Source organism: Penicillium bovifimosum (genome assembly GCF_028826915.1).
Source record: "Penicillium bovifimosum strain IBT 22155 chromosome Unknown utg000007l_segment0_segment0, whole genome shotgun sequence".
NCBI lineage: Eukaryota > Fungi > Ascomycota > Eurotiomycetes > Eurotiales > Aspergillaceae > Penicillium > Penicillium bovifimosum.
In genome coordinates, this window is record NW_026622716.1 from 611,611 (window position 1) to 639,205 (window position 27,595).

General features: G+C 48.1%; 6 protein-coding genes across 6 annotated transcripts; 3 read left to right on the forward strand and 3 right to left on the reverse strand.

The window, feature by feature from the left end:
- Positions 1-5,795: 5,795 nt before the first annotated feature.
- Positions 5,796-6,280, forward strand: N7515_009148 (uncharacterized protein; the record flags this gene model as incomplete). The annotated part of the gene is made up of 2 exons (XM_056669892.1): positions 5,796-6,228; positions 6,258-6,280. 2 exons carry the CDS (start codon positions 5,796-5,798, stop codon positions 6,278-6,280), a joined length of 456 nt encoding a protein of 151 aa, XP_056517691.1.
- A 10,296-nt stretch (positions 6,281-16,576) lies between these two features.
- On the reverse strand, positions 16,577-19,208 carry N7515_009149 (ubiquitin-specific protease UBP14; the record flags this gene model as incomplete). The annotated part of the gene is made up of 6 exons (XM_056669893.1): positions 16,577-16,721; positions 16,776-18,456; positions 18,512-18,785; positions 18,844-18,984; positions 19,045-19,112; positions 19,178-19,208. The coding sequence occupies 6 exons, from the start codon at positions 19,206-19,208 to the stop codon at positions 16,577-16,579; spliced, it is 2,340 nt and encodes a 779-aa protein (XP_056517692.1).
- Positions 19,209-19,663: 455 nt separating this feature from the next.
- N7515_009150 (replication factor A subunit protein RFA1) lies at positions 19,664-21,773 on the forward strand (the record flags this gene model as incomplete). Its single annotated transcript, XM_056669894.1, has 6 exons — positions 19,664-19,707; positions 19,768-19,919; positions 19,979-20,069; positions 20,116-20,662; positions 20,726-21,624; positions 21,680-21,773. The coding sequence occupies 6 exons, from the start codon at positions 19,664-19,666 to the stop codon at positions 21,771-21,773; spliced, it is 1,827 nt and encodes a 608-aa protein (XP_056517693.1).
- Positions 21,774-22,347: 574 nt separating this feature from the next.
- dbp3 (RNA-dependent ATPase DBP3) lies at positions 22,348-23,912 on the forward strand (the record flags this gene model as incomplete). The annotated part of the gene is made up of 2 exons (XM_056669895.1): positions 22,348-23,690; positions 23,756-23,912. The coding sequence occupies 2 exons, from the start codon at positions 22,348-22,350 to the stop codon at positions 23,910-23,912; spliced, it is 1,500 nt and encodes a 499-aa protein (XP_056517694.1).
- A 168-nt stretch (positions 23,913-24,080) lies between these two features.
- N7515_009152 (oligosaccharide translocation protein RFT1) lies at positions 24,081-25,740 on the reverse strand (the record flags this gene model as incomplete). The annotated part of the gene is made up of 2 exons (XM_056669896.1): positions 24,081-24,933; positions 24,998-25,740. 2 exons carry the CDS (start codon positions 25,738-25,740, stop codon positions 24,081-24,083), a joined length of 1,596 nt encoding a protein of 531 aa, XP_056517695.1.
- A 542-nt stretch (positions 25,741-26,282) lies between these two features.
- Positions 26,283-27,445, reverse strand: N7515_009153 (OST3/OST6 family protein; the record flags this gene model as incomplete). Its single annotated transcript, XM_056669897.1, has 4 exons — positions 26,283-26,464; positions 26,529-26,884; positions 26,949-27,046; positions 27,101-27,445. 4 exons carry the CDS (start codon positions 27,443-27,445, stop codon positions 26,283-26,285), a joined length of 981 nt encoding a protein of 326 aa, XP_056517696.1.
- Positions 27,446-27,595: the final 150 nt, after the last annotated feature.

The window sequence follows — 27,595 nt, forward strand, 5'->3', positions numbered from 1 at the left end:
CCACAGTTTATATTTCGTGGAGTCATTGTATCCTATCAGGATGGCTTCTTGTTTTCTTGGTTGAAGTTTTGTTTTCTATTTTTTATCATGGTAATATGCAAGTGATCCCCATGTTTTTATATTCTTGATATATGGCTTCGTGTTGTTGTATGCTTCATAATGTGTTTTGTAGTTCAGCGCTTTGTGCGGTGTTATATTGTATAGGTACGTGGCTGCTTTCAAGGTTTCGCCCCACAGATAGTCTGGAGCATTTGAACTGATCAACAGGGCTCTCACTTTGTTCATCAGTGTCAAGTTGATTCTCTCAATCAGACCATTCGGTTCTTTTGTATATGTTGGGCTGAGCCTGTGTTCAATCCCGTATTTGATCAAAGCCACTTTGAATTTTTTTGTTCGTATATTCTTTACCAGTGTCGGTGAAGAATTCTTTGATACGTCCGTTGGTATTTGTAAGATCTAAAAATATCAAGACACGTTAACGGACAGACGCCTGCGGACTGACGTAACATAAAGATACAACACAAGTGAACCGTAACGTTCATAGATTGACGCGGACGGACTGAGGATTGCGATTTATTGCTTCCGGACAGACGATTGCGGAATCTCACCAAACACGGCACATGAAGTGCAAAGATAAATAGGAATCAAATCCCCCAGGGGAATTAGTTTAAGTATCACTACTATTATCAAGTTCTTGCAACACAATCAAACTTACTTGACTCCACCATCTTTCTTCCACATTCTTCCTAAGAACCTTTCCTCCCAAACATCTTCACCGCCACCATTACTTGCTCTGCCATAATCTTCCTTGAGTATTGTTTTCAATTTGAACTTTCAGTTTCTCAGAGCAGTCATATGTTTCGTCCTTGCTGCGAAGTAGAAATATCCATATGAATCTAGACTTCTTGTCTAAAAGTGTGATGTAGTGGAATAGGCCTTGTTGTCATAGGTTCTGGGCAATGGTCCGCCTAGATCGCTATGTATTCTTTCGATCTTTTCGAACTTCTTTGTATGCTGGCTGATTTTGTTTATGTGCCTGTTGTTCTTTGCAAGCAGACGTATTTTGCAGTGCGTAATGGATTTCATGTAGCTTTCTTTTGATAAATCAATGTTGATATTCGTTAGTATAGCTTTCAGGGGTTCGTATGATATATGACCTAGTCGTTCATGCCATTTGATGAAATTGTCTTCCAACCGTTTCGGAAACAGTATCTTTCTGGGTTTTTCTTTGGTTCGGATAGACAGGTTTGTGGCATATAGGTTATTTTCTTGAATGCTTTTGTTATGATAGTGTCTTCATCGTAGATGATCGAGTCCTGTTCGTTGAAGGTTGCCTTCATGCCATTTTTCAGTAATTTGTTAACGCTTAGTAGATTAACTCCCAATTCAGGGATGTAGTAGACATCATTGATGAATAAATAGTTCGATGTTTGTATTTTGCATTTAGTTGCTTTGCTTCCCCCAGTTGACATTTGTTTTTGTATGATCATAGGTATGGAATAGGTTCAAATCGCAAACTGTATGTATTGTTGCTGCTGTATCTAAAATGAACTCAATACTACCAAACAATCGATTGGACGCTTTGGCACTCTCAAATCTGATTTATGTTTGTATGTTGTTCATCATAATTGTTTTGTTTTTTTGCATGGAATAATGGGAGGCATACCTCTTTCAAAAAATCATCGTCTGAAAGCTCGTTCGCATCAGGAATGTCGCGACATGTTCTCCTCGGTGTTGGTAGGAGTTTCATCTTCCTCTTCATTGCTTCTCAAAATTGAGATCATAGCGGTTTCTTGCTTCTCGGTAAGTCTTTTATTTCCGCTTTTGGGTCTTTTTCTCAACCTCGTAGAATTTGGTGTTGGATGCTTTGCGACGAGGCTCCCAACCTTCCGGGGCTTTGTCCGGGAATAAGAACCAACAGCTGTTGGTGCGATGAGTAGTCGCCTTACAGTGTTCACAATACACTGACTCGTAAGGACGTCGCTTGAAGGCACTCTTGGAGCCCTTCTTGGTAAGGAATACCTTGTGACTTTCCAGTCCTCGAGATTCGTCGATCAGGTCGGGAAACAACGACTCGATGGAGTAGGAGTCAGGATCGTTTCTCGGCGACTGTACAATTGATCCAGTCAGGGTTTCATAGTCTTCATTTAGACTGTTCAACACCCACGCGAAAATTAGTTGTTTTGGAAGGACGATATCCCTGCCCTTCAAATCGTTGATAAGTGTCTTCACTTTGTGAAGATATTCCTCCATGGTATTGAAATCATCGAGACTTGTATTAAAGAATTCCTTTAAACACAAGATATTCAGTGGTGAACCCCTTTGGGTGATAAATCTTTCCAAGAGTTGCCCAGACTACTTTGGCGTCTGTCAGATCTTTGATGTATATATAGCAAGGGTCCATCCTCACAGAGACGTTGAATGATCGACAGCGCTTTGTCATTCTTGTTCTGGGATGCCGTCGAAGTGGTGAGAACGAAGATGAGGTCCTCCTTGGTCAAGATGGCTTTCACGCGCACGGCCCAGATCGGGTAATCCTCCGAGCCCTTGAGTTTCGGCAGCCCGATTTTGTCGACTGAGTTCATTTCATGGTGCTGTGATGTTTCAAGTGTGTCGTTGTGTAAGGCGGTGAGAGCTCAACGTTCAGGCAGAATGTTCGAGAGGTTTCGCCAGGCTCATAACCTCTACATAGGAGGTACAACCGTCCGAAGATAAACGAAGGTATCCGAAGTTCAACGTCAGTGGCGCCAGATGAGGCTATTCATACGTCAGTGGAATCAGGCTGTCCGAGGTCCGAGGCTGAGCCTTTGCTCTTACACTGTTCTATTGTCGAAATCTATCACGTCATTCTTCTATACATATCTATTCTTCTTACCTAGTTGACAGGTCTTCTGTTCTGTAAACAGTCGCCCCTAACAATCATGATAGATTTCGACAATAGAACAGAGACTCATTCTTGGAGAGATCTCATCCATCTGATCAATCAGTGAATTACATGGCCAAAATGACAGGCTTTGTGGGCCAGTGCGGAGGTGTTACCCCAGCACTCATGGTCCCTTTGACCATGAGACCAACACCATAGAGGGTACAGAACCTACGTTCAAAATCTATCAATTGTCGGAAAAGGAGTCAGAAGTACTAAAGGAGTACATCGAACGCAATCTCAGGAAGGTTAATCAGACCCTCCCCAATGTGACGGTAGGCAATTCTTGAAAAAGAGTCCAATTCGACAAGATAACTAGTCTAAGGAAAGGAAGAAAGAAAGAAAAGAAAGAAAACGAAAGAGGCGCGCAACAAAACAAGTCCCTCGTCTCTCCTCCTCCTGTCACATGACCTGAATCGACTCACCGCCTGGACAGGCCTGGCAGAACCCACCTGCAGTGTCACACCCAAGTCATCGGCAGGGTATCCCATTTTGTTCTCCCTCAAGAAGGATGGAGGTCTTCGACTTTGTGTCGATTATCGACATCTAAATTGGATAACTTACACAAAGATCGACACCCTTTGCCTTTGATCCATGAGATACAGGATCGACTAGGGCAAGCAAAATTCTTTTCGAAATACGATATTACCGATGCGTATCATGGAATACCAATCAAACCGGGGCCCGAATGGAAGATGGCGTTTCGGACGAAATTTGGTCATTATAAGTACTTAGTTATGCCTTTTGGCCTTACCAAGCACCTGCTACTTTCCAACGTTTTATTTTCCATGTCCTTGCGGATTACCTTGATCCCTTTTGCTGTTGCGTATTTGGATGATTGTGAAGGAAAAGACGGAGGGCTTGGGATTGACGGGACCCGCCGAAACCCTGTCAAGATCTCTCAGCTTTCATGGTTCTGTTACGGCATGTGGGCCTGACACCACCTACCGAACGTAAGTCCAGGCGTGAACCAAAAAGACCACTATGACAACTAGTTGTCACTAGTTGTCATGTCAGGTTTCCAATTCATACCCACAGTACACGATCTTAACAGGTTCCGATCTACTACGCCATGGGATCTTGTGACAGATATCCGCGAAGATCCGTCAGATTGCCTCCACGTTTCGGAACCATGGAATCCCTAATCATTGTGTCCTCCTATCTTGCCACTGATGTGAGCGTCTGGGATAAAGACCCCAGACTTGGTATATGTTCCGAATACTCTGAAGGCCGAAGTCATTTGTTGAAATCACGATATCCCGACGCATGGACACTTGGGAATTGAAAAAAAACCATGGAGCAGGTCACAAGGAATTTTTACTTCCCTGTAAGATCTAAAAATATCAATATGACCTGAAGATATCAAGACACGTTAACGGACAGACGCCTGCGGACTGACGTAACATAAAGATACAACACAAGTGTACCGTAACGTTCATAGATTGACGCGGACGGACTGAGGATTGCGATTTATTGCTTCCGGACAGACGATTCGGAATCTCACCAAACACAGCACATGAAGTGCAAAGATAAATAGGAGTCAAATCCCCCAGGGGAATTAGTTTTAGCATCACTACTATCATCAAGTTCTTGCAACACAATCAAACTTACTTGACTCCACCATCTTTCTTCCACATTCTTCCTAAGAACCTTTTCTCCCAAACATCTTCACCGCCACCATTCCTTCCTCTGCCATAATCCTCCTTGACCAATTCATACCCACAGGGCCACAATACAGGATCTTAGCAATGATATCCTAGTGTTCTCCAAAACACCCGAGGAGCACGTCCAACACTGCAAAAGATGAGAGAAGCAAAGGTATCCCTCAAGCTCAAGAAGTGCGAGTTCCATGTCCAAGAAACGACCTTCCCTGGATATCGAACCGGTTCCAATGGACTCGGCATGGAAGTGTTAGGTGGTGTCAGGCCCACATGCCGTAACAGGAAGAAGACAAGGTAAGAAGCATCTTGGAATCGCCAACGCCCAAGAACGTCGAAGAAGTACAACAATTTCTCGGTCTGGCCCGTTATTATCGAAAGATCATCGATGGATATGCTGTTACGCGTAGCCGACTGGTCACTGTGAGTTAGGATGTCCACGGGTTATACTTGCCTAGTCCCCACTGCGGATTCCAAGAGTATCTCGCAACCGTACCGTTGCTATGCAAAGCCTTACGTCGGGTTCGGGTCCTGTTGAGTATCTTGCAGAACGTGCCAGAAGTGCGCGCCAAGTAAGTCAATCACTAAGTGTTACCACTAGGCGAATCCCCTACTTGTAGGTTGGGTTGTCTTGAGGGTGAACTGTGAAGTGCAAAGTACCAAAGGTAGTAACCAAGTAACAATGTGCAATTGATCGCGAAGAACTAAATACATGATAGTGAAATGAGTGTCCTTATATATCTAGTCCTCCTTGATGGTATGTGTGGTATGGCGGTAGATGGTATAATGGTAGATGACTCTTGGCATGTTCTACCCGTATACCCAGCTACCCTTCTACCACCTTGGTCACGTGCGTGGTGGCCGTTTCCTGAGTTGCGCTAACCGTTACGTTGGATAAGCGGGTATTGTTTGTGACGGTTGCATGTAGGTCGCTTCTGGCTCCCTTGTCTGGAGAGCCTCCTTGGGGCCTTCTGAGGCCTGCCCAAGTATACCGAAACGCACGTGAGGACGCTAGTGCCTGGCGTCCGCGGAATGATTGGTTCATGGTTGCCCCTCAAATAGCTGCGGCCCCCGCACCTCTTTGAGGTTCGTAACATCATCCCCTCCTTTCTTTGTCCTTTGTCCTCAAAGGATTTAAACGCTGACTTCCCCTCAGGTATGTGCGCTGTTTTTCTGTTTTTTCGTGTTTTTCCCCTCCGTCATGTTCCCCCATCATGCCTAAACGTAAGGCTGACTCTGTCCTCGAAGGTATTCCCAAGCTCCCCGTTGGTCGTGACCAAGTCGCTGGTCGCGTTCGTCAAGCCGAGTATATTATTGCCAATAGTTTTATTGCTTCGGTGCCTTGTGATTGTTGCCGCGAGTCCGACGAAGAGTGCGTGATGGATCGGAGTCGTCGTTATTCGAAATGTGCGTCATGCACTCGTGCTGGCCGGGTGTGCAAACGGGATTTCCACACCGGTCGCGAATGGGATTTGTTGCGTCGTGCGGAAGACAAACTATCTTCCGATATTGAAAAGAATGAAGATGAACTCGATTTGTTGGAACCCGAGTTGAACGATCTGCAGTCTCGCCTTGCGGAGCTGCATCAACAGTTGTTGAATAAACAAAAACAATATCAGGAGGCCATGTCAAGGCAGCGTCGGCTGCGTAAGCAAATGGCTTTCTTAAAGCAAAAGGGTTTCAAAATGTCGGAAAATGATGCCGAATTGTTGCGAATCCTGGATGAAAAGGCGACGTCCCCCGAGCAGGCTGCTTCCTCTGCTCTCGATGTTCAGCAGTTGGCTTCTACTGCTGAGAATCCGAACTTTGATCAGATGTTTCAGGAGATTGCTCAATTCCCTTCGTCCTTCTGGGATGGTTTGAACGTCTCCGGCTTGGGCGGCGATTCCCCGTCTCCCGTTGGTGGAATTGTTGAACCAGCTGGTGGCAGCCCATTAGGTTCTCGATAGGTTCCCATGTATTTTCCGAGGTATCGTATCCCTTCCATTTCACCAGGTAGTGAGGCTTTCCACTGATTCTGTTTGTGTCCAGAATTTCCTCGACCTCGTACTCGTTTTCTGTTTCCTCCTCGATTTCCACATCGGTAGCGATTTCGGCGTTTTTGGGTGCTTTTTCCAGTAACGAGACATGAAATGTTGCATGGATGCGTCGCATACTATCAGGTAGCTTTAGACGATAATTGAGTGATCCTTTCTTTTCTGCAATTTCGAATGGTCCCAATTTGAGATGGTCGAGTTTTGCGCTGGGTCGTCTGGTGCGAATGTTGCGTCGCAAGAGGTAAACTTTCTCCCCCTTTTGAAAATCCGGCGCCTCCTGGCGCGATTGATCGTAGTAGAATTTCATGCGCATGTTGAGAAACTCGATATCCCTTGAAAGCTGTAGGTGAAGTTGCTTCAACCCGGTCGCCAGTAGTCGAGATGACTCTGCGAGCGGTTGTTTTCTGATTGGTTCTCCGATAATAGTGGGATTAAACCCATAATTTGCGAAGAATGGTGTTTCCTTTGTGGTTGCGTGCATTGCATTGTTGTATGCGAATTGTGCCATTGGTAGCAATCCTGTCCAGTCATTTTGCTGGTAGTTTACGTAGTGTCGAAGGTATTGCTCCAGAGTCTGGTTGACTCGTTCAGTCTGTCCGTTGGTTTGCGGGTGATACGCGGTAGAGAGTCTATGCTCAATGCCGAGTTGGTCCGTCAATGACTGCCACATGTTGGATGTGAACAGCTTGTCTCTGTCCGAGGTAATTTTGCTCGGTGTTCCGTGATTGGTGAATACGTATCTGAGTAATATATTGGCCATTTGTCGTGCATCAATGGTTTCCGTTGTTGGTATCATGTATGCATATTTAGTCAGTCGGTCGACGACTACCATGATCATGTCGTTACCCTCCGAAATGGGTAGTTTCGTGATGAAGTCCATTGTAATCCATTCCCATGGTCGTTTTGGTACTTCTGCCAATTCCAATTCTCCGTATGGTGCATGTCGCGATGCTTTGTTTCGTTGGCATGAGTCGCATTGTTGAATGTATTTTTTGACTTTTCTGTGTAGTGCTGGAATGTAGTAATTTCGCGTAATCTTTTCGATGGTTTTCTCAATGCCAAGGTGTCCTTGTGTGGGTTCGTCGTGGTGCAATTGGATGATCTCAGTTTGGAGGTTCCCAGGAACATACACCAGGCCATGGACATGGACTAGACCATTACGCATTAGCGCAGTGTTGTTGCCTAGAATCTTCTGAAGTGACTCATCGTTTGCCGTGTTTTCTCGAATTTTCTCGAGCCATTCGTCGTTCTGTAATTCGCTGGTTGCTGCGAGGATTTGGTGGTTATATATGATGTGCCCTTCGCTGTCCGTGGTTAGGATAGCGGGTACTGCCTCCTTGGTCCCGAGTTCGTAGTCTGGGCGTCGACTTAGCGCGTCCGCTACTGTGTTCTCAGTTCCCTTGCAGTGCACAATCTTGAAGTCGTATTGGGCCAATGTTTCTGCCCATCTTGCTTGTCGTCGTGTGAGTTTCTTCGTCGTCGTGAAGTAGGTGAGGTTGTGGTGATCTGTCCTAACGATCACAGTGTGCTTGGCTCCTTCCAAGTACGCTCTCCATGTTTGAAACGCTGACACTATAGCCAACAGTTCCTTGTCGTGAATGTCGTAATTCAATTCTGCCGGTATCATTTTGCGAGACCAGAAAGCGACAGGTCTGAGCTTGCCGTTTTGTCCTGGTTGCATGAGCTGAGCCCCGAGCGCAAAGTCCGATGCGTCGGTCTCCATGATGATAGGTGCGTCGTAATTGAATGTTGCGACAATGGCTTTTCCTGCCTCCTGATTGTACATTTCCTTGAGTGCGGTGAATGATTTTTCTGCTTCGTCATCCCATTTGAATGGTATACCCTTTTTGGTGAATCGGTAAAGTCCTGCTGCATGTTTCGAATATTGTGGGACTAACTTTCGGTAGTAATTGGCGAGTCCAAGAAAGCTTTGTACGTCCTTGACGCATGTCGGGGTCGGCCAATCAAGTATACTTTTGACCTTGTCTTGTTCCATTCCGAGTCCGTCGGGACTAATGGTGTATCCGAGGAAGCTGGTTTGTTGTACGTGGAATTCACACTTCTTGAGTTTGAGCGTGACCTCAGCCTCCCTTAGTCGTTGCAACACCAGTTTGTTGTGTTCAACGTGCTCGGCCTCCGTTTTCGAGAACACGAGGATGTCGTCGAGGTACGCGATGACGAACTTGTCCAAGTATCCTTTCAACACATCAAAGATGAAGCGTTGAAATGATGCAGGTGCGTTGGTGAGTCCGAACGGCATGACGTTGTATTCGAAGTGTCCGAACTTGGTCCTGAATGCCGTTTTCCATTCGTCTCCTTCCTTGATCCGGAGTCGGTTATATGCGTTGGTTATGTCGTATTTGCTGAAGTACGTTGCTCCTTGAATGACGTCCTGGATTTCGCTGATCAACGGTAATGGATGCCGGTCCTTGATGGTAACGTCGTTGAGTTGTCGGTAATCAACGCACATTCGGAGTTCTCCTCCTTTCTTGGGTACGAACAGGATCGGATATCCTGCTGATGACTTCGAGTGTTGAATGTATCCTTTGTTGAGGTTGTCCTTGATGTATTCTTCCAGTGTCGCTGACTCTTTCTGCGACAGTGGGTAAATTGGCATAAACTTTGGTTCCTGGCCGTCCTTGATCTTGATCTCGTGGTCAAACGGACCATGCTTTGGTAGCTTACCGTCCGGTGGTGGCGTGAACACGTCCTGGAATTCCGCGTATTCCTCAGGGATCCTGTGTTCTTCGTCTGGCGCTCCCGTGGCGTAAAGGGATGTTTTCTCATTGCTGGCGAGGACGTATTCTCCGAGTTCCTCGTCTGTCATGTCCGGCCGTTGTTCGGTCGTTGCGATGTCCCTGATATCGGTTGTTTTCTTGTTGGGCCTGCCTCCTGGCCGAAAACTCCTCTTAAGTTCTCCTTCGTGAGGGTTTCCATGAGTACCTGCCTCCCCTTGGCTAAGTCTCTTCAGCGTCTTTGGTCTGCATCCGGTCCACCTCTCGCTCGTCTGTCGGCAGTCGCATCGAAAGAGTATGTTGTTGGTTTGCCAGTTGATGTCGGGGTTGTGCTTCCTTAACCAAGGAACGCCCAAAATGATATCATACTCCCCGAGGGGTGTCACGTCAAAATTGATGACTTCGAAATGGTCTCCGATAACCATTGGCAAGGGTCCACTCTCGTGCGTGATTCCAGGCCCCAGGCTTTCTCCGTTGAGACCAATGATTGGTACAGCCTTGGGTTTGATTGCTCCCTGGATCTTGTATCGTTGGCGGTACTCCGGGCTCATGAAATTGCCAGCCGCCCCTGAATCGATCATCACTGTAGTTGGTCGAAGCATGATGTTGGCTGCAATTCTCATGTGTCGTCCCCACGCCGTTGCTGCGAGGTGCTGTGTTTCTGTGTTTATTCTCCGGTTTCCATACCAGAGTCCCGCGTATTCTGGTTTCCAGTTGGGTTTCTTTTCCCAGCGTAGCGGCTTTGGCTCCAGGCCTTGGTTGATCTTCCCTTGATAGTGGATCATGCAGTTGTAGTCGTAGCATCCGATGATTGCTCTACGGCCATGATCGGGGTGTCGTGCATATCCTTGGCATGAGCATCGTGTGTTTTTGCATGGGCATTGCTCGTTGTCTGACTGCTGCTGTAGCAGTTGCTGCTGTAGTTGTAAAATTCCTTGGGGTTGCTCCCCGACGTGGCGTCCGTCAAATTCCTTGGGGTCTTGGTGAGGCCGTTCAGGTGTCGTCGTTTCCGGGATCGCAGGTGGAGTCTCTAGGGTCTCCGGTGTTCCTGAAGCGTTGGTTGAGGCCTCTGGGGTTGTTGCAGCTGCGTCCTGGTGTGCGTACGACAGTTCCTGGGAGTCGATGGTATTCCAGGGACCGTACTGGGTCCATCCTTGACTCTCGATGTTTTCCCAATCAATCTCTGGGAATTCTTCCATCGCGTGCTCTGCGCTGTTCAGGCCGCGGTATTCGATATCGTCTGCGAAGGTGTCTGCGGTATTACCCTTCGTGACCTTCCGTATGGCCTCCGCTCGGTCTTCGTAGGCTGACTGAATCTGTTCTTGGCTCAGGCCTGTCCACGGTGCCTGGCTTCCTTCAGGGCTGTCTCGTGCATGCTCCTCCTGAGTGGCTCGTAGCTGCTGGGGCCGGACCTCGTTGCTTTGGGTCGCCCGTAACTGTTGTGGCCTTGCGTTGTTGCGTCCGTTGTTACGCTCACGCGCCCATGGCTTTGCGTTGTTGCGCCTGTTATTGCACTCACGCGCCCGATGTCCTGCTTTCCCGCATTCAAAGCATAAGTTGTTGTCCTTTCGTCGTTTTTCTTCTTCGGCTGGGAGTCTCGCTGCGTCGAGCTCCATTGGTCGTGGTCCATAGGGGTCGCTGTACTCCCTAGGCTGTTGTCGCTGTTGTCCTCGCCTGCCCTCGTGGCGGCGGTATCGGTAAGGTGCGTTCCCATTGCTACTTCCTTGCCGTTGCTCTCGTCGCTGGAGCTTTCGTTCATAGAGTCGGTTGTCGAACTTGACCGCGAGCTCGACCATCCTGTGGAGCTCCTCCGGTCTGTCGACCCGCATGAGTTCATCCTTGACGTCTTCTTTAAGTCCGCGCTCGAAGAGCCAGATGTAGGTGTCTTCGTCGAAGTCGAGATGCGAGATGATTTGCTGGAATTCAGCGGCGTACACGCTAGCCGATCCAGTTTGTCGCAGTCGATCGAGTCGTCGTTCCGCAGTCCTAGCGGCGTCGATGTCGCCGAAGGTTTGTTCAAGTTTCTTTTTGAACACCGTGTAGGATGCGAAGATTTCCCTGGTGATGTCTCCCCAGTCCTTCTGAGGTTTGTCGTTGAATTCTCTAACGTAAGGTTCAAACCATTCGAACGCCTGTCCGCGAAGGTAGGTAGAGGCGTAGATGACCTTGTCAGCCTCTCCCCCACAGTTGATGATACGGAGTTGCATATCCATTTGAGTCAAAAAAGCTCGAAGCTTAGCTCGTTCGCCATGGTAGAACTCGGGCTTAGGTGGTTTGACGGTATTGCCAGAGCGCGAGCTGCTTTGCGCTTGAACTAGTTGTTCCTGCAACTGGGATATCATATCCATTAGTTGCGCATTGGTGGGTGCAGAGCTCGATCTGCTCGAAACGTTGCTTGCGGTGCTGTCGTTGCCTGCCATGATGACTTTGCTTCACGGTTCAAAGACAGGGCGATCAATGTGTTACGCGTAGCCGACTGGTCACTGTGAGTTAGGATGTCCACGGGTTATACTTGCCTAGTCCCCACTGCGGATTCCAAGAGTATCTCGCAACCGTACCGTTGCTATGCAAAGCCTTACGTCGGGTTCGGGTCCTGTTGAGTATCTTGCAGAACGTGCCAGAAGTGCGCGCCAAGTAAGTCAATCACTAAGTGTTACCACTAGGCGAATCCCCTACTTGTAGGTTGGGTTGTCTTGAGGGTGAACTGTGAAGTGCAAAGTACCAAAGGTAGTAACCAAGTAACAATGTGCAATTGATCGCGAAGAACTAAATACATGATAGTGAAATGAGTGTCCTTATATATCTAGTCCTCCTTGATGGTATGTGTGGTATGGCGGTAGATGGTATAATGGTAGATGACTCTTGGCATGTTCTACCCGTATACCCAGCTACCCTTCTACCACCTTGGTCACGTGCGTGGTGGCCGTTTCCTGAGTTGCGCTAACCGTTACGTTGGATAAGCGGGTATTGTTTGTGACGGTTGCATGTAGGTCGCTTCTGGCTCCCTTGTCTGGAGAGCCTCCTTGGGGCCTTCTGAGGCCTGCCCAAGTATACCGAAACGCACGTGAGGACGCTAGTGCCTGGCGTCCGCGGAATGATTGGTTCATGGTTGCCCCTCAAATAGCTGCGGCCCCCGCACCTCTTTGAGGTTCGTAACATATGCCAGCTTCGCATCAGGACTCTACCGACTCACCAAGAAAGACCAAAAGTTCGAATGGGACGACGCCGCGGAAAACTCCTTTCAAGATCTGAAAAGCCTGTTTGGGAAAGGAACTATTGTCGCAACGTTAGATTACAATAAACTGACCACGATGGAAACAGACGCCTCGGATCTTGCCTTGGGAGCAAGACTGACGCAACCAGGAGAGGACGGGAAGAACAGACCAGTTGCCTTCTGGTCCAGAAAGATGATTCCCGCAGATCTCAGGCACGATGTACATGGTAAGGGGCTATTGGCAATAGTCTCCGCCTTTCAGCTCTGGCGAGCATATCTGGAAGGAGCAAAATACACAGTTACGGTCAAAACTCAAAAGTGACCCCAAGAACCTCACATTCTTCACGACAACGAAGGTGTTACGCGAGACCAACTAGTCGTCGCCAAGGTAGGAATATGACTGGGCTTCCTATGTCGATGATCTGCCTCTCAACCGTACCGTTGCCTGCAAGGTTTTATACGGGCTGAGTCCCTTTGAGGATATCAAAGGGAGATGCTAGTTGGGGCGCCGAGCAGATCTAATGTTAAGATCCTGTACTGGGGGTATGAATTGGAAACCTGACATGACAACTAGTTAGTTGTTATAGTGGTCTTTTTGGTTAACGCCTGGACTTACGTTCGGTAGGTGGTGTCAGGCCCACATGCCGTAACATCTATACCGAGGTAAAGATCTGATCGTTGTGGGTGTCAAGGTATAATCAAGATATATGAGTCACTATAGTTCTCTGTTGTAGCACAAGTAACAATGGTGGGATTGGACACGGGGATCTAGATACATGATCGAGGTCCTTTATATACCCCGAGTTCATTCAAAGTAGAACAATAGCAAAGACGACAAGCGCGATGGGCTGAAACCCTTGCACAATACAATTTCAGGATCGAACATTGCAAAGGAACTGAGAACAGCCAGGCAGATGCACTTAGTCGCAGACCAGACTATGAGATTGGATCCGAAACAGCCGACCCCGCTGTATTGAGACAAAGCGACGATGGATCAATTTCGTATAACAAACAGATTCTGGTGGCTTTGACTGAACTCAACGACGATGAGTTCATGCGACAACTTCGGGATGCAACGGCCGAGGATCGTCTTATGCAAGAGATCCAAGAAAACCCGAATAATAACCGCATCATCGACAGTGACAACTGATTGATGCCAACGAAACAAGCCAGCATGACATGAGCCATATGGAGAACTGCAATTATCGGAAGTACCATCCCAGCCTTGGGAATGGATCACCATGGATTTCATCACCAAGTTACCAGTGTCGGAAAACTGTGACATGATTATGGTTGTGGTCGACAGGCTCACCAAGTACGCCTGCATGATTCCAACCACGGAGACCATTGAAGCCAGTGAGATGGCCAGTCTGATCATTCAACATGTGTTCTCGGAGCACGGAACACCGCGAAATATCACAACCGACAGAGACAAATTATTCACATCACGCATGTGGCAATCATTTGCGGACCAGATGGGCATTGAGCTTAGACTTTCTACAGCCTACCATCCGCAAACAAATGGACAGACCGAAAGGGTTAACCAGACTATTAAACAGTACTTGAGATGCCACATCAACTATCAGCAAGATGACTGGGCACCACTGTTACCAATAGCGCAATTGGCGCACAACAACGCAATGCATTCCACAACGGGAGAAACGCCATTCTTTGCAAATTACGGTTACCACCCAAGGATTATCGGAGATCCAATCGGTAAGAGACCAGTGGCAGAGTCATCACGAATTCTGGTCACAGGACTCAGACAGCTGCACGAGCAACTATCCAGGGACATTGAATTCCTAGCATTGAGGATGAAAATGTACTACGGCCAGAAACACAAGGAGAGGCTTGACCTCAAAAAGGGGGAGAAGGTTTATCTTCTACGCCGCAACATCAAAACCAAGCGACCTAGCGACAAATTGGATCATCTACGACTAGGACCATTCGTGATTGATGAAAAATTGGGACCAGTCAGTTATCGCTTGAAATTGCTGGAAAGCATGAAGAGACTCTATCCAGTGTTTCACATCTCGTTACTCGAACCAGCACCGGGAAACGCCAAAATTGCTACCAACGTGCAAATCGAGGAAGACGAAGACGAGTATGAAGTCGAAGAGATCCTGGATAAGACACGAATTAGTGGGAAACCTCACTATTTGGTAAAATGGAAGGGGTATGATACCGCTGAAAATACATGAGAACCTATCGAGCGACGAGAACCTTAGGGGTTGGGTTGCTCAAGGTTGAGTCAACAATTTCACCAATAAAATCGACAACAAACAAGGACAAGTCCATCTCCAAGACAACGACGGGGAAGGTACCAAGCATCTCAACATCACCTACCTAAGGGAGAACCCAGATTTGTGAGTCTCGAGAACGAAACTCCTAGGAGGGGGAGGTGGGATCCCTGATCTCATTGATTGCGTGTACTGCAATAACCTGTGGCAACTATCCTGTTAGTCTGCAAATTGATAGTCTTTTCTATTGTTCTACTTTGAAGGAACCCAGGGTATATAAAGGACCTCGATCATGTATCTAGATCCCTGTGTTCAATCTCACCATTGTTACTTGTGCTACAACAGAGAACCTCAGTGACTCGTATAACTTGATTATACCGTGACATCCACAACGATCAGATCAGTACCTTGGTATAGATCTGCTCGGCGCCCCAACTAGCATCTCCCTTTGATGCCCTCAAAAGGACTCAGCCCGTATAAGGCCTCCCAGGCAACGGTACGGTTGAGCGGCAGATCATCGACATAGGAAGCCCAGTCATATTCCTACCTTGGCGACGACTAGTTGGTTGTGCGTAACACATTGAACATCGTCTCGAACCAAGCTTCATGTTCGCTTGATGTCGCGTACAGTCTTTCCTGCTTCGCAATCATGTACTGCGACAACTCCTCGTCAGTCATCTCTGGTGATTGCTCAGAAGCATCCGGAATGATTGTCTTCATCGTCTGGACCACCTGTGGTAGTTGCTTTGGGCCCATCAAGCGAACATGAAGCTTGATTCGAGACGCTGTTCAATGTGTTACGCGCGACCAACTAGTCGTCGTGTGAAGACAATAGAGATTTTCACGTGCGGGTGAACTATCAGGCAAAACGGTAGTTATCGAGTGTACGAGAATATATCAAAATAAAGTGATAAACTTCTAACTTGTCATCAGTTTATTGCCTAATGAATACAGAAACTGAATCTCTTCATAATATCCCACAAGCCTGGGGTCGTTATCCCCGACGCTCACATCAGTGGCAAGATAGGAGGACACAATGATTAGAGGTCCCATGGTTCCGAAACGTGGAGGCAATCTGGCGGATCTTCGCGGAGATCTGTCACAAGATCCCATGGCGTGGTAGATCGAAACCATGAAGGGTGAGAGATCTTGACAGGGTATCCGCTGGGCCCCGTCAATCCCAAGTCTTCCGTCTTTTCCTTCACACGTCGCCAAGGTAGGAATATGACTGGGCTTCCTATGTCGATGATCTGCCTCTCAACCGTACCGTTGACTGCAAGGTTTTATACGGGCTGAGTCCCCTTGAGGGTATCAAAGGGAGATGCTAGGTGGGGCGCCGAGCAGATCTATACCAAGGTACTGATCTGATCGTTGTGGATGTCACGGTATAATCAAGTTATACGAGTCACTGAGGTTCTCTGTTGTAGCACAAGTAACAATGGTGAGATTGAACACAGGGATCTAGATACATCGTACTCCTTGTAGGATCGTAGCCACGAGTCAAAATATCGGCTGGATTGGCATATGCTTGGCCGAAAAGTGTATTTTATGTTGTGATAACCCCTCGGAAATCCGCAGAGGGGAGGGAATACGAGAGACATCCGCAACTTGCAAGATCAGGTTCAAAACGCCTCTACTCTTGTCACTTGGTATATTCTATGTAGCACCCGCAAAACGGAAAGATATCCCGTAAGAGACCAACCCATAGTCTGATACCGTGACTCTGCGAGACAACATCATCGAGGCAACGCTCACTCCAACAGAGAACCGCTAAACGCGCGTGAAGAAGTAAAGATAAGCGGTCTTTTTCATCGCTTCGATATCTTCGAACTTGACAACTTTCTCATCATTGAACATCACCCATGACAAGCCACTTTGACCTGGCAATTCCTTGCGGATCAAAGCAACATAATGCCTGCAGATTGTTAGCTTGACCGGAGAATCAACAAAGAGACGTTGAGCAACTCACCCTGCATGGACAGATGTGCCCTTGTGGCATACAATCGACCTTAACTCGTAGCGAGCTGGTCGATCGGTCAGCCCAACTGCTTTATCATGAGCCTCTGCGTCAGGATTGTCCATATTCTCTTCATCCACCCCATTGTCAGGATGACTGAACACCCAATCTAGCGCCCTATTAACATCACCATCCGTCGCAGCCAACGCTCGCTGGGCATGGGATGCCTCGATACCCATATCTCCCAACTGTGAGATTTTTGTTGCGTCTTGCGCACCGATGCCAGAGCTGTGGGCCCGACCAACAAGGACTAGTGGTTCATCGATGTCCGGATCTTCCATATGGGCAAAAAGCCAATTCATGGCAGCTTCTGAATCCAGATTACCAGTGGCATGTAGAGCTTTCTCACACCTCACAGCAGGGAATCCCATGCCGATGAGTTGATCGAGAGCTTCCGGATTCGGGACAAATGCGGGGGAGTCATCGACCTCCGGAAGTGGCTCCTCGCCTGCGTCATGCTCAACAGCAAGGTAAGAACTGAAATCCACTGGCCCGTCGTCGACCAGCACAGGGATATCCAATTTTGTAGGAACCCAATTGACTAGCTCGAACCGACGAGCATTGACTACCAATTCTTGCGGCAGTGTTTTAAATGACGACCGTTTGGAGAAGCCGTCCTGACTGCCACAACCAGGGCATGTAAGCTCAACAACCTCGGTTGATGTAAAGATGTCTAGACACTCTGACAAATGTACAGATTCATAGACTTTTTCGGTCTCGCCGGAAGCATTGATAGGACGCGCGGGAACAGCGACTGAGATGTTATCTTGCTCGTCCACCTTGTAGCGGACTTTCTTGCAGTTCAAGCACTGAAGACGCTGCTCGACCTGGAAACGGAAGTACTGTACCGGGTTATCATGCAAGCTGGAGTGCTTCGATAGGCTGACCGACTTGAACAGATGGAGGAGGAATTCAAATGCATCCTGCTGTCTCATGGTTGCAAATTCCTCATGACCTTGCCCAACAAGATACTTGAACATTGCTGGTGCCAAGCCTTTTTGATGAGCAACTTCCTGAATATCCGTGGGCGACATCATCCGGGAGTCAGGCCGCGAGTACCGACCAGAGAGTAGACCGTCGGCAAGTTTTCGCAATTGTGTCTCAAGGTCCTGAGCTGGTGCTTGACATAGCGGTGGTTCTTTGGATGGGTGATAGTATCGTTCACGAAACCCGCTTACTGAGAATATGCATTGCATGATGCTGGAGAGGTAGCAGCTGTTACCCAGGTTGGCGAGACCTGTAAATGTAGGCCCAAAGACTGGAGTCAGCTCTCGTCCGTCCTCAGTCGTCATGGAAAAGTCCCATTGTAGGTTATGCTCGACCTGCATCTCCATCAGGCTCTTCTCCGTTTTCTCACGTCCGGCCAAGAGGATGCCCCAGTGTGCAAGGTGAGTGGCCAGCTCTGGGTCTACTCTTTCCTCGTTGCATTTATAGCAGTAGACGTCAGCGGAGCCCTCTGCTGTGATAGAGCCAAGTTTGACAGCCACGGCGTGCGAGGTTGAGTTGGCATGAGTGAGCCCATGTGAATTTCCCTTGCTGCCACCAAACTGACTTCGCCCACATCCCTTGTTCCCGCATTCCAGACATAACCAAAGGTTCTCACCCAGATCGCACTCTGAGCAGTGGTTTGAATCTATAGTCCTTTGTTAGCAATGCACCTGGTTGAGATCTTTACAGGATATCAATACCCGTGGATGCGGCTTGCTTAGTGTCGTCTTGAGTTAGACAAAGCGTGTGCTCGCATGGGACAAACTCCTGTTCCCAGGCTTTGATTTCCTCTCTTTTTGAGAAAGTTATTGCGTTCATGATACCGTCAATGATCATGGGAAGTTTTCCTTGGGTTTTGTCGATATTGTGCTGAGAGCATGAATAACACACCACCGAAGTCGCAATGTCATATCTATCCTCTTCTGTTTCGGCCGCAATGGCAAGCTTGGATATCTTTGGCGGAGGCTCGTCGCGCTAAAATGGGAACATAAGGATCATTGTGTACGAACTCAAGGATTGGCGGAGGATGTACCTGTACTTTTTTTGGGGTCCTTCGAATATTCAAGGCCAGGGAGTGGCCGAATCGCTTGTAGTGAAGTAAGGCATGGTCCCTGTGTCCTGCACATCCACCATTGAAACAATGGAGACAAACATTGAGACCGGCATCATCATCCTTGCAAGGTCAGAGTCAGACCAATATAGAGAAGGCTGGGAGCCAAATTGGCTGGCTTACAATGGAATCGAAGCACTGAGTGCAGTCTTCTCGATAAACTGCCTCTGAGGGTCCAGGCGGTTTCAGGTCTGTTACGCACCATTCCTTGTTAGCTTACTTTGTCCGCGATTACCAAGGTAGTGATGTCACAAACCTGCAGCATTAGAGTGAACACACGAGGCCATGTTGAGAGAGAAAAATCATAGACTCATCCAAGTACCAGCAGAGTTCAGTGTGGTAACCACCTCTTTTTCAAAGGTGTCGAAGTATCTGGTTGGACCTGCTGTGTAGAGGGGACAAGGAAGCACTACAGCAGATCAAGCCAAAGGCGGGATACGTGGGGCGCCTCTGCCTTTTGCTTCTCACCGCCTACACGTGCTGTTATCAGGCAGTGGTCTGTCCTGAGGCAGGAAGTCATGTGGTGGGGTTGTGCCACTTAACGCGTTATTTTCCTCAACACGCGTCCTGCTGCCTAGTAACTACTTTGCAACTCGATCCGGGCTTGCTTCATCAACCCTCTTCTTTTTACTTTTAGAAGTATTTCTCTTTGACTTATCGAATTCTCTTTCAATCCTTCATATCTTCTACAGGGTTTCCTTCTATCGTTCGCTGAATCTCAGAAGCCGGAAATTATCACACCATGGCTTTCGACGCAGCATCCCAAGTCAATGTTGGGGCTCTCAGGTGTGTTGAGCCACAAGGGGAAAGTTGAACAAATTGTGGTTACTAATAATATCTCAACAGTGCCATATTTGACGAAACTAAGCCTCAAGTGCGGGAGCCAGTTGTTCAATGCGTCCAGATCAAGGCCTTGCCAGCTCAGCCTGGCCAACCAGAACGTTACCGGGCAGTCTTCAGCGATATTGCAAACTATGTTCAAACCATGCTTGCCACACGTACGTGAAGCTCTATCTGATACTCTCGGCAGTTAACCAGGCTTACTGATTGTTTCAAGAAGCCAATCCCGTGGTGACAGATGGATCCCTTCGTAAGGGTTGTTTTGTGCGACTGAAGTCATTCCAATCAAACTCCGTCAAGGGCAAGAAGTATGTGAAGCACCTGTGCCACTTGAGATCGTGCTAATATCTGCAGAATCCTCATCATTTTGGACCTTGAAGTTTTGAAAGAACTAGGCGAGGCTGAAAAAATTGGTGAACCCAAACCACTCGAGGTCAAGGCCGAGGAAGGGGAAGTGAGTCAGCCGACGACGATCTCCAGCAATGGGTTTTACGGGGCCAAGGTAGAAGGCGCGCAGGTCCAGCCAAATCGCCGAGCTCAGCCCATGGCTGCCCCTGCGGCTACCCCCTCTGCTCATGCTACAATCTACCCCATCGAGGCTATCTCCCCATATTCCAATAAATGGACCATAAAAGCTCGATGCACGAGCAAGTCCGCCATCAAAACATGGCACAACAAGAATGGTGAGGGCAAACTTTTCAGTGTCAATTTATTGGATGACAGTGGTGAAATTCGTGCCACTGGTTTCAATGACCAGTGTGACATGCTCTATGAACTCTTCCAGGAGGGAGGTGTCTATTATATTTCAAGCCCCTGCCGCGTCCAAATTGCCAAGAAGCAATTCACAAATCTCAACAACGACTATGAGCTCGCATTTGAGAGGGATACTATTGTTGAGAAGGTAAGACTCTCTTTCGCTTTTTCTTCCCACATCCTTGAACACGCGACTGATTTTATGTGATAGGCCGAAGAGCAGAATGATGTGCCTCAGATTCGGTTCAACTTCACCACTATTGCTGATTTGCAAACTGTCGAGAAAGACACGACCACTGATGTCATTGGCGTGTTGAAGGATGTCGGGGAGACATCTCAGATCATGTCAAAGAGCACTGGTAAACCTTATGACAAACGGGAGCTTACATTGGTTGACAACACTGGATTTTCCGTCCGTCTGACAGTCTGGGGCGCCTCTGCAAATAATTTCAATGTGACACCCGAATCTGTTGTTGCTTTCAAAGGAGTGAAGGTCTCTGACTTCGGCGGACGGAGTCTGAGTCTTTTGAGCTCGGGCTCAATGACAGTTGATCCTGACATTGGGGAGGCTCACCGACTCAGAGGCTGGTATGATGCTCAAGGCAGGTCGGAGAATTTTACATCTCATGCTTCGCTGTCCAATGCCACCAACTCCGGGGGCAAGAAGGACCAATTCAAAACCGTTGCACAGGTCCGCGAAGAACAACTGGGCATGTCCGAAACACCCGACTACTTCTCTCTGAAAGCAACAGTGATCTACATCAAGCAGGACTCTACCTGGAGCTACCCTGCCTGCCTTTCTGACAATTGTAACAAAAAGGTAACGGAGCTTGATCCGGGGCATTGGCGATGTGAGATGTGTGACAAGACTCACCCAAAGCCGGAATATCGCTTCATCATGCCCATCAGTGTCAGCGACCATACTGGCCAGCTGTGGCTCAGCTGCTTTGATGACACCGGAAGAAACATCATGGGCACCTCTGCTGATGAACTGATGCAACTTCGTGAAGACGACCCTAACGCTTTCGGTGAAGTATTCCAATCTGCGAATTGCCAGACCTGGAATTTCAGGTGCCGAGCCAAGATTGACAACTTTGGCGACCAGCAACGGTAAGAATGACGGTAGTTCCAATCCCCTGAATGCCATGCTAATAGTGCTACACAGTGTGCGATACCAAGTTCTGTCGTCCCAGGCAATCAATTACTCGGAAGAAGCATCTCGACTTGCCGATATCATCAACTCTTACGCCATTGAGTAGATGCAGGCAAAGTGGGCTGTGATTTCTCTATCTTCTACTGGTTTTACAAGATTCGCTGCGTCAAAAGCCCCAAGAGGTTCATCAAGCTCAGGCAATATTTTTTCTTTCTTTGTTTGAGACAGGCTCTACTCTCATTCCCGGCTTCTTTATCTTGATTGGTTTTTCCTGTCCTTTTTTATTATGTAGTACTTTAACCAAAAGATAGTTTGTCCTCATTGATTATATTCGACAAGAATAATTTCAAGGTCAGGTGCAGGTGACTGTGTCCAGGAAGAGGTTATTCATGGACTCCGAAAGCTATTAGTAGTTATGTACACCTTTAGTAGGGAATTGTAGCAACCTCTCGGAAGCTTCGAAGCTGCTAAGATTTGTTCCGAAGTGGCCTTTAGGCGGTAAGTCGAAAAGGCGGGAATTTATGGCAATAAACTGCCCTGCGTCTTTTTTTTTTTTTTTTTTTGTGCTGGAGGAATTCAGGCCAAAGACATCACGTCTGACTTCCCACATTTGGTCAAACTACCCGTCGTCTTCTTACAACTTCCCTCTGTGATATACTTTGCCTTGCACAACCCTCGTCATGGGTAAGCGAAGCCATCACGACTCAATTGAGCAGCCATCGAAGAAGAAATCAAAATCTGAGAAATCCGAGAAGCCCGCAAAGGCTTCCAAAGATAAGCAGGGAAATGGCAAGGAGACAACTGCGGACTATTCTGATGCATCTGCTCTCTCCAACATCCCTCAGTCAGAAATTGACAGTTTTCTGACCGAAAACGTGATCAAAATCGCTGACCCATCACCGGATGCTCCTCAATTTCGTCCCCTACTTTCGTTTGATCATCTGCCCGAATGCGATGCTGGCCTGTACGCCCAATTGAAGGCTTTCCCCGCGCCAACGCCGATCCAATCTACCACCTGGCCGCTTCTTTTTGCTGGCCGTGATGTGATTGGCATTGCAGAGACTGGAAGTGGCAAGACCCTGGGCTTTGGCTTGCCGTGTCTGAAGAAATTGATTGACTCCAAGTCAAGCAAGAAACCTTGTCAACCTAGAGCAGTGATAATCTCACCGACTCGAGAGCTTGCAATGCAGATTTATGACCAGCTGGTCAAATTCGGCACCCATGAGAAAACTCGGGTCACATGCATTTACGGAGGTGTGGGTAAGGATGAGCAGCGTCGTGCTCTTCAAAAGGCCGCTATTGTGGTCGCCACTCCCGGTCGTCTCAAAGACCTCCAGAATGATGGGTCTATTGATCTTGGGAAGGTCAATTACCTCGTCTTGGATGAGGCAGATCGCATGCTCGACAAAGGTTTTGAGCAGGATATCAAAGATATTGTCAAGCCGATGCCCGTCTCCAGAAGACAGACGGTCATGTTTACGGCAACGTGGCCCCGATCGGTCAGAGACCTCGCAGCAACTTTCATGCAGACTCCGGTGACTGTCACCATTGGCGGAGACCCATCTGCGGATCCGCGCGCCAACACGAGGATCAAGCAAGTCGTCGAGGTTATGGACGGTCGAGAGAAGGAGGGCCGCCTCGTGCAGCTACTCTCCAAGTCCCAGCGGGGTCATCAATCGCCTGAGAAAGTCCTGGTGTTCTGTCTTTACAAGAAGGAAGCTATGCGAATTGAGAATCTCATCAGAAACAAGGGATTCAAAGTTGCCGGTATTCACGGTGACTTGAATCAGTCAGACAGATTCCGAAACCTGGATGCGTTCAAGAAGGGGAATGCTACTATCCTTGTCGCAACCGATGTGGCAGCGCGTGGCCTTGATATCCCGAACGTGAAATTGGTGATAAATGTCACTTTCCCCCTTACGGTCGAGGATTACGTGCACCGGATCGGAAGAACTGGACGTGCTGGTGCTGATGGTCATGCCATCACCATGTTCACTGAAACCGACAAGGCACTCTCTGGCGGGTACGTTACTCGTTTATCCCTTGACTGAAGTGAAGAATGCAATGCTGATTATGAACTATGAATAGGTTGATCAATGTTCTCAAGGCAGCTAAACAAGATGTGCCGGAGTCTTTGTTGAAATTTGGAACAACAGTCAAGAAGAAGCAACACGATGCGTACGGTGCCTTCTTCAAAGACGTTGACATGGACAAGACGGCAACAAAGATCACATTTGACGATTAAGAGATTTGATCTGCCTAATCCGACTTGGTGCGTTTGGTGCGAGATGATAGCACGTGACGAAGCCTTGCTATTTGACTCATTGCATATTCCCTTTCTATGTATGCTCTATTGTTTTGGTTAGGCGTTGGTGTCCAATGAACATGATTATATCGAGAGATACATAAGTACTTACATCAGAAGAGCATAGCTGCCACTTAGGGAGCATGCTTTGATCAATCCCAATTCTGGTTTGCCGAAACTGCGTCCGCTTGTGAGCCAGCTCGCCAGAGCACAGGTGATGAAGCTAGCAGGTCGGATGGCCACTTCGGCTGCGTACAGGCTGTGTTCGTTTCGTCGCAGGTACGATTTAATAAAGGTGTAGCTCCAACAGGTCCGAACGGCCATGTTCACAATGTTGGCTAGGACCAGTCCGTAGGCTCCCAGGTGCCCTACTTCGAGAAACATATACGCCGCTAAGGCATAACAGACGGAAAAGACACCCATCCAACCTGTTTGCTTCCGTATCTGTTGCGAGTTTGCTGCGGAGGACACGAAAGCTTCGGTGATTCCATTGAACGCCAGAAAGGGAATATAGTAGCAATATATGGAGAGAAGATCCCCGACTTTGGGGGAAGCCCATTGACGACCTCCAAGGATGTGCAGCAACTGTGGCACCATCATTGGGCCCAACGGAAAGATGATGACCGACAGCAATTGATACGCACGTAAAATATCTATGAGATGATCTTTCGCAGTGCGGATATGGATATCCTTCAGATTCCCATTCTCGTCACGGCTCAGCAAGACCGAGAACAGGTTCCGGCTGCTCTCCTCCAATGGCTGGAAGATGATCCGTGCAACGAGGCCGCCATAGTTCGATGCAAGAGAGTAAATACCCTGGTCTTCTAGTCCTGAAAGGGCGGCAAGCATCATAGTATCGCCCTGCGTGAGCAAATGCTTCACTAGAGATTGGAGAAAGACATTGGCAGCAAGCGACGTCAATGGGCGTGAAAACAGTCCCAATATGTAACCAGATGAGTCGCTATAGATGGTTATCGTACCGTTCTCCGTGCCATATGCTCGGCAAATAATATGGCAAATCTTACCTGGACTGCACGCGTGTCAATAAGAAAGAGAAGCGCCCTGTGCTGGGTCTGTTCAGTAACGCTAGCGAGTAGCCGCAGACGAGGGCGAGCGAGTAACTGAGATGACCAAGAGCAAACGGTAGCACGCCGAGATTACGACCAACTCGAGAAGCATGTATGAAAGTCAAGGACGTCACTGCACTTCTCAGAAATGCGGCTGGCATTTCAACCGCAGCACGCGTCTCGTAAAGCATATGTTGCTGCACTACTGAGAAAAAAGGCTCAATTGTGAGCTCCATAAGAGAAGCAGCCCCTGTCAGTATCACACTCGGATAGAAGAATGCGATATTCGACGCTTCCTCTGGGACGACTCGCAGGTACATCATAGCGAACATAAGGCTCGCAGGAATGCCGAGGACGAGGCTCAAGTAAGACACGTTCACCACGGTTTGAGACATCACAGACTGTTTCTCTGCGGCTGGCTTTGCTTCACAGACTGGGTCATTGCTGGACAGTGGTGAAATAGGCTGGCGTTGAATGGCCATTCGAATGCTTTCTCGTGAAAAATACAGTATTGAAACCTGGAAGAGCTCCAGTTGCGTTGCTACCCCTAGCACGACAGGTGAAAGGGTGCGTAGAATCAGTTGATTTGACGCAAACGTGAAGATTCGGGAGGCCAATTGAATTAGAATCAAGAAGCTGGTGCCTGTGGTTGACGAGGCCAAGATCTTGCCCATATGGGCATCAGGTTTGACCGCGCCCATGACCTCAGGTACAAGATATGGATATCCTGAAAAATGAAACCAAGGATAAAGGCGAGATGGTTCATTTATATAGGGGTAGAAATGTAGAAAGGGACAGATCAAGAGTGGGGCGATTTGGATGTTATTTTCAGGTTCGAAGGTTGGAAAGATTTGTCACACGCTTGGAATAACTAATATCAGACCACAACAGATAGTTATGCCGTTTATCTACGTTGACATTTGTGCTATCGAGTGGGCCAATTGCCAGGCAACCGAGATGATTTCGGATACCAATTGCTGGATTTCTTGTAACAATTCTGTCTAATCTCCCGGCCCTTTTACATACGCAGTAGAGTTACAATATCTTGTGTCTTGGTTGTAGGCGCCATCCGTAGATGGTTATCCACTTAAACAAGCATCGGCTTCCTCCCACTGATCCCTTTGACCAGATTGAATTCTGATCTTCATGATATACACGGGACCTAGCAGGAAATGAGCCCACGTCATGCAGACAAGGATTTATTCCAGTTGCCATGCTGAACGGGGTGTACAACAAGCTGGCTCTAAAATGGTGGCAGATAGAATGGATAGCCACCATTCTTAGCCTTGAAGACACTGAGAAGGAAACCGTACGTCACGAAAAGAACGGTTGCCCAGATCACGACAGCCAGCTGTTGACCTTTGACATCCTCCATCCGGGGAACTTTCAGTGCGAGTACAATTGTGGCGAAAGATAGGACAGCGTCTGTGTAAGAAAGATATATTAGCGTGGAATCTTTGCATAACAGAGCATTGCAATCGTCACTTACAGATAGCAGCCACAATTTGAGTCTCCAATCCGAACTGGTTCTGGAACCCACCCGCAAAGTAGCTTATGCCACCTCGACCATCACTGGTAACGTATGGGACCTTCCGAATGTGATTGAACATTTGACCACTTGTAAACAGAAGAATGGCAATTAGGCTAATTGCAGCCCAGAGGGTTCGGCTCTGGACAATTGGCAGCACGTAGGGTGAAAGCACTGCAAATGCGGTCACAACAGCCATCAAAATGACGATTGCTGATATGATCCGCATGTAGTTGATGGGCCGGACCAATTGCGGCTTGGGGCCTTCGGGCAGGTGACGTCCAATCCAAGAATAGACCTGGTCGGCTGAGATTGGGCTATTTGAGATTGACATGTTAGTGGGATAGCGGTTGGACGTAACACCCTGCACGGAGAACGTACCCAGTAAAATCAAACCGGATGGGGTCCCCTTCAACCTTGGCTAAGGGACCGATGGTGGGAGGGAATATAAGGAGCACCGGTGCAGTTTGGAGCATCAGCTGCTTAGGTCAGTCAATGTGTCAACAGAGCTTAGTCCAAGTAACGGTGCCTACCTTCTGGAAAACAGCCTTGCCATTGTCAAAGTCAAGTGTTCCAAAGACCACCTTGAGTTCCTCGGGCTTGGTGCCCTTGTTCCAACTGCGGGCGATCAGGTCCCATTCAGATTCGAAGTCGCGGCATAGAAGGCACCCAAAGCGCACATCGGTGGCAGTCAAAATGACCACGGCATAGTAATCACGAGGTGTGGAGATGAGATCCTCATATGAGGAGCTGTCCAAATCAACAGGTCCTGAACGAGACAAGGAGTGATATTTTGCGAATTTGTCCGGTGTCGAGCTCGTAGATAGGACGCCAGACACCACCGAGAGGAGCAAGAAAAGTGGCGTCCAGAGCTTCATCTTGGCATGAGAAGAAGCTGGATAGCTTCAAAGGGGTAGCTAAAGTGCAATTGACTGAAAAATATCAATCGGTTGCACAGTTGCTGAAGATGTTTGAACACGTTGACTGCTTTAAGTCCAGGTGTCCATTATCAACGTAATCACGACCGA